Genomic DNA, 8,969 nt, shown 5'->3' on the forward strand with positions numbered 1-8,969 from the left:
CATCGAGTCAGTCTTTTATACAAAATAGTACAAAACAATTTAGAAACACATGATAACCAGATGCCTCTAAAATTAACAGGAACACCCTTCCTACCGTTCTTAAAAATCGGAATTAAAATACTCGTCTACCAAGACTCCGGTATTATCCCAGTATCAAAAATCTTTGAGAAAAGACTGAAAAGATTTGGTCTCAATGTCTCAAAATTCTAGATATCCATTGGGATCCCATCAGAACCTGGGGCTTTATTTGGTTTATACCTCCTCAGAGCAAAGTTAAGCTCACTTATAAAAAATTCATAGTCCAAAAGTTCATCATACCAATTCCTACAATAATTGAAAATCGAAATATCCGTAAAATAAGGGTCCAAGAAACCAAATAAATTGAAAAGTGATGAAGCCAATCATCAATAGGAATAAAGCTGAAATTACAAGACTTGGCCTGCTTGACGTGTCGAAAATAGTTCCGAAAAAGTCTGTTATATTTCCTAAAACAATTCTGAATTTTACCAGCAAATAATTTTTTTTCGCAATGCACAACCACTTCACAAAACTTTGTAATATAACAAAACGCAAACGATCATTAGAATCATTACTCTTCCTAAAAAATCTCCAGGCTCTATTCTTAGCACTAATTAACATCCTACAGTTTGAATAGAACCATAAAAAAGAATTCTTATGTCTCCTGGTATTAAATCCACACTTACAGGCCAAACTGAAAAGACAATTACTTAAGTCTTCCATTGAATCAAACTTATTCGTGGTACATATTTCCTTCATAGCCAACCTTAATTCATCAGTTCTAGATTTGTCCCAAAATAAACTATTAATTTTTTGCCTCTTTTCTAAAGAGACCGATCTCTCATTGCCACATGCCAGTCGTAAAATCAAAGGATTATAATCGGAATCCAAACATTGATCCACCGTAAAAAAGAGAATACCTTTTCAAATTAACAGATAAACTATGACCAAATTAATAACAGAACAACCACAATTAGAGATGAAAGAATATTCACCCACTTTATCACCTAAACATCTCCCATTAACAATAATCATATCTAAATCATCACATAAATGAAGCAACTTTCTACCACAAGAGTCAATCACCAAGTCTTTCGAATTCCTACACAAAGGACAAACAAATAAAATTCATAAAGATACATTAGGAAAACACAAAACTAATATTGATAAATTGAAAAAAAACTGGAACTGTTTATAGAATCAATTGTAACTGTCAAAATCCTAAAGAATACATAGGTGAAACAGGTCGGACTTTGGAATTACGGATAAAAGAACACGAAGCTGCCATTCGGTTAAAACATGATAATTCACTTTGGTATAACCACATTAAAAACAGTAATTGCAAAATAGATAGAAATAGTATCAAAATCCTACACTGTGAGAAAAATATATATAAACGTAAATTTAAAAAACATATAGAGATAATAAAATACAATGGTAATAATTTAATAAATATTTCAAATGGCATGCAAATCGATCAACAATGGTATAACATGATAGAGAGCGCAACAAGTCAATTGTTTATAATTTTACGAGTATACATTGTCGTGTAAAAAATTTTATTGTCTGTTTAACATTTTTTAAAGTTTATACAACATATACCACTGTGTTCTTTTTGAGACACTTTTAAGGTAAACCTTATGTACGTATTATTTGTAAATGACCTTTTTTTGGAAAAATTGTCAAAGACATTATAAATTTGAAAACATTATAAATTGATAGTAGAAGTACTGTAAAAGTGAGGAAGAAACATGTGGGGCATCTTAAGNAAATGTAAATTCAATGAACACATAGAGATAATAAAATACAATGGTAATAATTTAATAAATATTTCAAATGGCATGCAAATCGATCAACAATGGTATAACATGATAGAGAGCGCAACAAGTCAATTGTTTATAATTTTACGAGTATACATTGTCGTGTAAAAAATTTTATTGTCTGTTTAACATTTTTTAAAGTTTATACAACATATACCACTGTGTTCTTTTTGAGACACTTTTAAGGTAAACCTTATGTACGTATTATTTGTAAATGACCTTTTTTTGGAAAAATTGTCAAAGACATTATAAATTTGAAAACATTATAAATTGATAGTAGAAGTACTGTAAAAGTGAGGAAGAAACATGTGGGGCATCTTAAGGTATTATAAAATATCTTTTTGTGTTGTGTAAACATTTTCTACTCGAGTTGTTTTTATGTCAATTCAATTTGAATTTTATTTTGTAGCACTGAAGAGGGGCTAGAAATTTAAACTTGCTCGAAATGCATCTGTAGAAAAACAATGAAAAAGTTTTATAACCTGTAGAGCTGTGAGAAAGTCTACCGAAAAATTATTCGGATTAAAGAGACATTTACCCATTTAACTAATTCTTTTATTTTTTGCATTAAAAGCACTACTATGCATTTTCAGACATCTACTATCTAATGTTTGAAGTTTTTTACCCGTTACTATTAAGAAATTATTAACGCTTAAATTTAGTTTATTAATATTTTTTTTGAACGAGTTTAACTGTTATGTGATCCTCTTCTAATATTTTTATTTATTAGCATTTTTCTCAGCAAAACCTTGAAAATCTTTATTTAATTCATTCATTATTTTTAATTTTTTATCAATATATTCCTTGGTTGCAGCATCGTTTTTATCTGTTAGATGCTTACAATATTTTAAAATCTTATTTTGCATATCATACGTTAATTGAAACTATTACTCGGAGAACGAGAAGGACCTTCTTTTACTTTATCATAATAATTACCAAAAGGAAACCAAGCCATTTAATTACGTTAAAGTTTTAATGGATTCAAGAGTCTTATTCTACATATTTATAAATCTTTTTCTTTTTTGACTAAAACAAAATAAAATCAATACGGTTTAACAAATGTTTATGTCAATTGCCAAAAGAATTCAACTTTTAAATTATCAATATTATTATAGGAGGGATGATTAGAAACAGATACAGATACAGATATTTATTGATCAATATGCCGTATGGCATATCCCGGTGCCACTAAGTATTACCGGGTATATACAGGAAATTACATAGTTTACACTGAAGATTTCGATAACTAATTATTAACGTAAATAAAATTAATTAACGCGTGTACAATTATATATATGAGGTTATACACGCGTGCAAAACATTAATAAGTATTAATAGATAAAAATAAATTTAAAACATAAAAGTTGCTGGAAATGTGACAGAGTCATAATATCATATAGTTACATGAGGAACATATGCTTTGTTATCTTACGCGACAATTCTATTTCAGCAGAGGTTTCCTCTCCTCCATTCTCTAAGACAGACGCAGAGGTATAGTCAGTCTAGATAAAAGTTTTATTCTGCTGAAGTAAAACCCCTGCACAATCCAAACACATTTTTGGGCATAGTAATACAAAGTCAAAACAAGATTCCTTAAGCAAATATTTCACACAACTACGGCCAATCAAGTATTATAAAAAAAAAGTAGGGCACATAAGTATAACGAGGGTAAATGTGTTAACGAGAATACAACAAAAAATGTAAAATATATAATAATAAAAGAAATAAAATAGACAAAACGCCGATAGAGAACCCATGGTATCAATGCTAAACCTTTCAAAAGAAAATGCAGACAAGTACAATCACGAAATAATTATATTAGGATAATTTATATTTTCACTAACCAACAGTTGGCTATTAATGGCCAGAGTAAGCTGGTAACCTGGTCCTTACAAAATACATGTTAACGAGTTGTACAAAGGCATCGAAGGTATCTTTGTGATCAAAGAGACGTTCTAAAATGGGAGATGGCAAATGGAGATCATGAGACTCAAGTAACAGTTTTAAAATCAATGTTTCACTTTCTAGCATAGGACATGTATAAATATAATGATTGCTGCTGTCGTTACAATCACATATAAGACATTTTGAGTTTGTTGTGCCCTTGAATCTTGAAAAATATGAATAAAATCTCCCATGATTTGTTAATATTTGTGTGAGTTGGTGGGTAGGCTTGTACCATTTATTATTAAGGAAATTTGTAATATCTGTAATATATTCATGTGTTTTATTATTAATATTATTCCATTGAAGCTGCCATGCATGAATTAGTTCTTTCCACAGGATAGTTTTAATTGTTTGTATACTAATTCTNTAATATCTGTAATATATTCATGTGTTTTATTATTAATATTATTCCATTGAAGCTGCCATGCATGAATTAGTTCTTTCCACAGGATAGTTTTAATTGTTTGTATACTAATGCTTTTGTAAGTTACAGGTAAGTCCTCCTTATAAAAAGCCTCTTTTGGAAGTTCATCTGCCAATTCATTTCCATAGTGCCCTTGATGTCCTCGAATCCAGTTTATAGCGAAATGACAACTGGATGTATTTATGATATCTTGTATACGATTTGCAATCGGATGATAGTTTCTGCTTTTTAGCAGAGCTATGGCAGAAGAACAATCAGTATTAACAGAAATCCTTTTGTTTGTATAATTATGCTTACACCAAGCAACAGCCATTTGAATGGTAAACAATTCGGCTTGGAAATTTGAGCAATATTCACCAAGTCGATATTGTTCCATAGTCAATATCTCTTCACGGCAATATGCAATAAAACTGCAGCCTACTCGGTTACCCGTTTTAGAGCCATCTGTATAAAGATGAAAGTCTACATTATCATAGGTGTTAATACCAAAATTATTTGTGGTAGCAGGATGTCTTGATTGATTAAATGCCACTGGTCTTTCGACGTCCTTTGCCCTAATAATGTAATCATCAGTTTGTATATTCTGTCCCCATTTGATATGCCAAGTTTTTGCAGTATAAACAATGATCTTATCAATAGGAAGACATCTTGCCAGAACTTGGATGGAGACATTAGGAGTTGTGCAATAAGCTCTGGTCAACTGGATCAGCGCCTTTCTTTGTGCAAATATAAGTTTTCTATTTATATGAATTTTATATATATCTTGGCTCCAGCTACCGCAAGCATATGTAATTATTGGTAGGAAAATTTGTTTGTATATGATGTTAAGGGCATCGGTAGTAAGTCCCCAGCGTCTCTTAGCAAAGCCAGTAAGAATATTACATATACTGCCAGTACGATCAGTGATGTATGCTATGTGTGTATTCCATGATAAACGATGGTCTAATATGATTCCTAAATATTTTATGGATTTAACAATTATAACAGTTTGTCTATCCATCTTAATAACCAAGGTCCTCAGGTAGAGATTCGGTTTACCGGGTTTATTAAAAACAATTCCCATCGTTTTGTTAATGTTAAAGGTAAGTTTGTATTCCTTACCCCATTTGCTTATCTTACTTAAAGTATCATTACCAAAAATCTCTAGAGCAGCTCTCGAATTACCCCCAGAAAAACGATTTCATCATCTGCATAAGCAATTGTTATGTGGCCAAAGCTCTGTCTTAAAAAGTTGTCAAAGACAGTATTTTACAAGATAGGGTCACATACAGAGCCCTGAGGGCAACCCCTAACGACATTTCTACGCATAATGTGAGCACCATAACACAGCTCTGCAGTTCTATTGTTTAAGTAATGAAATAAAAATTCTATATATGTTTCTGGGACATTGCCTATCTCGCAAGCTCTGCAAAATCGATGGCCACCATGCGCTGTCGAAAGCTTTTGCTATATCCAGGCTTATAGCAAGTACGAATCTATATTCCTCTAATAAGAGATTTATACTTTTGATAACTTTCTCAATTGCGTCTGGAGCAGATTTTTGTGGGCGAAAACCATATTGGTTGCTATGCAAATATTGATTTGTCTCCGAATGCCAAGATAATCTGTCAGTCAATAAACGTTCAAGTACCTTTCTTAATACCGGCAATAGAGAGATAGGCCTACACTTATCCAGATTTTTCGGTTTGGGCACAGTTACGATCCTTTCCTTTTCCAAGAATTAGGAAATATTCCAATTCTTAGACATGTGTTGTAAATTTCAGATAGTTGATCAGGTATAATAACCCACAGTTGTTTCGCCAAAAGTGGCGTAATATCATCGTATCCTGCTGCTTTTTTGTTGTTCATTTTTGTAAGCGCCCAAGCTGTTTCTTCAGTGGTAAACTCAAGAGTGTCATTGGTGTATATATTACTTTGTATGTTCTCTCGTACGATACGATGTTGCTCATTCTCCTGAAATATATGATCTGGAAGACAGAAAGTGTCCATTTTCCTGTTGGCAACCTCCTCAAAAGTTTGTCCGATGTTGGTAGAGTGCAGTATTTGTTTTCGCCTTAGTTTTTTTGTGCAATATCTTGTGATGAATCCCCAGAAGTTATTTCCAACATTCCTACAAAATTCTCTCCAAGAATTAAACTTAGCCATCTTAATAGCATTTTTATAATTTTTAAGATGTTCAAGATAATTTATCTTGTGAATGGAGCGCTGTGGTTCAACATGGCATCTCTGAAAAGTCTTCCTTAGCCTTATGTTAACAGTTCGAAAAGTTCTCAGGTCATCATTCCACCAAGGCGCTATGTGTTTCCTATTGCTGATGTATCTAGGGATAAATTTGTTACATGCAGTTTTAATCATTTCGATTGAGCTATCGATAGATAGTTCAGTTGCCTGGGGATTTTCTCGATTACAGATGGGAAGGTATGTTTGGAGGTAATTCTGGAGTCCGTACCAGTCCGCACCTATCAAATTGAATTCGGGACGTGGTTGATTAAAATTATCTGGTATAATGCTGGATATATTGAAAGCAATCATTGCGCGGTCATCTATGGACTCTTCTATAATCTTCCGTCTATGAACATAAGTAAGACACTCCAAAGAGCATGCCGTGATGTCCAGCCAACTCTCTCCACGGTTAGAGACAAAAGTGGGAGATGTCGGGTCATTAAGAATCTGCAACCCATTTCGTGCGAAAAATTCTTCCCAACATCTACCACGATGATCAAGGTGGTCACCCCCCAGCAAGGGGAATGTAAGTTGGTATCTCCAGCTAGAACGAAATAAGTATTGGAAAAAGTATCTACAATGCCCTACATATCTGAGACGAATTCCTGTATATTACAATCTCCAGGGCAGTAAAAGTTTATAAATATGTACCTACATCTGTTTATAATGATTTCTGTACAGCAAATGTATTTATTACTGATATTTTTGTGATGTAAAATAGAAAGCTTGTTATGTGTGGCTATGGAAGTTGCCCATGGATAGTCTGATGTGCCGGATAAAAATATACAAGATGTAGGTAAACATGCAGGTATGAATTTGATACAGTATTGTTCTTGTACTAATACAAAATGAAATTTATTAATAACTGAGGCAAGGAGGGAAGTAGCTGCAATTCTTTTCCCTGTGTTATATTGCAGAAAACAGATGTTATTGTTAATGTATTGGTCGTTGTATTAGGTTATTTTTAATTCTGGCAAATAATCGACAAGAACCATCTCTAGCATTGTGGCCACAAGCAGAAGGACCATCGTGTTTACAATTGCAGCAAATAGCTGGTTTGTTCTTGTTAGTGCAGTCCTTAAAGCTATGTTGGCCAGCACAGTGACTGCAAGTTGGTACCTCTTGGCTACATGAAGTGGAAGAGTGTCCAAATCGGTAGCAGCGAAAACATTGGAGTACTGGGCAAAAGTCAGTAATTCTACACTTGGACCATTGGACTGAAATGTTTCCGTATTATAATAGTTGTAATCTCAATTTTGGTGATACTTCTATCACCCAGTTATTGTAATGTTTGCCCTTCTTACCCATGCAAAATTTAATCCTAAAGTTTTCTAAAAATTCTTTTTCAGTGCATGTTACTCCAATGTTCTCATTTTGATGGAAAATACATAATAGTAACTCTTTTTTTAATAGCTCAGATGGCACTGAATAAATAGCTAAATGAGACAGTTTTTTCTTAAGTTTCTTAATTACTATTTGTGGAATTTCCTTCCTGACAAATTGTTCAAATTTATTCGCATCCTCACTGTCCCCCATCTCCACTGCCACACCCCCTCTTCGATATTCTTGATTTTATCGATTCCTATGGCCAATTGCAATGGTCTTACCCGGTCGTACAGGATTTTCCTCAAATGATTTGAATCAGCCTCTCCATCCACATTATACAAAAGTAGTACCTCCATACTTGTATTCAGATGTTTAGGCCGATTATTTACATTAGGTTTGCCAGATTTTAAAACTTCACTGTATGTTTTCAATGGTTGTCTTTCAGCATTGCAAATAGTTTCCACCTTTTCCAATTTCTCGTATAGGCATTTCTGATTGTTTAGAATTTCATTGATGGTACCTTCGTTTAATAAATTTACCTGATTCTGAGATTGCTGTAGATCCTCTCTCATATTAAAACCTTCATTTATCTTTGTAATTTCATTTTCAATCCTGCCAATCGAACTATCTTCCATCTCTTCAAGCTTTCTCAATNATTGTTTAGAATTTCATTGATGGTACCTTCGTTTAATAAATTTACCTGATTCTGAGATTGCTGTAGATCCTCTCTCATATTAAAACCTTCATTTATCTTTGTAATTTCATTTTCAATCCTGCCAATCGAACTATCTTCCATCTCTTCAAGCTTTCTCAATAAGTCATTTTGCGAATCAGGCATAGTGTTATCTTGTATGATATCTAATTTTTGCTAGAATTTTATTGTTTATTTCATGATGTTTTTCATTAACTAAACTATGGGTAATGTTATTTTCCAGTTTGTCAAGTCTATCCAAAATTGTTTGTTGGAAATCATCCATTTTGAGATTCTCGCTCAAACAAATTATGTCCTTCTTTGTAGCCAAAGTAGTCATTTTTTCCTGGGTGGCATCAAGAGACTTTAAACCATCAAAGAAGCCTTCAACTAGGTTGATGACCTTATTGAATTGATCCATAATGAATTGCACGTGCATAGGTACATTGAATCTACCATTAGGATTGGCTTTTGCGTACGATTTAATTTCATCCAAAATGCCATCGACAGAGGTTCTAAA

At 33.0% G+C, this 8,969-nt stretch overlaps 2 protein-coding genes across 2 annotated transcripts; both read right to left on the reverse strand.

Moving 5' to 3' along the window:
- Window positions 1-4,105: 4,105 nt before the first annotated feature.
- LOC111615443 lies at window positions 4,106-5,272 on the reverse strand. Its single transcript, XM_023356853.1, has one exon. The coding sequence runs from the start codon at window positions 5,270-5,272 to the stop codon at window positions 4,106-4,108; it is 1,167 nt and encodes a 388-aa protein (XP_023212621.1).
- Window positions 5,273-5,904: 632 nt separating this feature from the next.
- LOC111615444 lies at window positions 5,905-6,741 on the reverse strand. Its single transcript, XM_023356854.1, has one exon. It carries the CDS (start codon window positions 6,739-6,741, stop codon window positions 5,905-5,907), a length of 837 nt encoding a protein of 278 aa, XP_023212622.1.
- Window positions 6,742-8,969: the final 2,228 nt, after the last annotated feature.

Source organism: Centruroides sculpturatus, unplaced genomic scaffold (assembly GCF_000671375.1).
Source record: "Centruroides sculpturatus isolate CEXI.00-Female unplaced genomic scaffold, Cexi_2.0 scaffold1933, whole genome shotgun sequence".
NCBI classification, from domain to species: domain Eukaryota; kingdom Metazoa; phylum Arthropoda; class Arachnida; order Scorpiones; family Buthidae; genus Centruroides; species Centruroides sculpturatus.

What these genes read in the sequence shown, in the direction of transcription:
- LOC111615444 (XM_023356854.1), bottom strand. Translation starts at nt 6,741, where the DNA reads ATGATTGCTTTCAATATATCCAGCATTATACCAGATAATTTTAATCAA.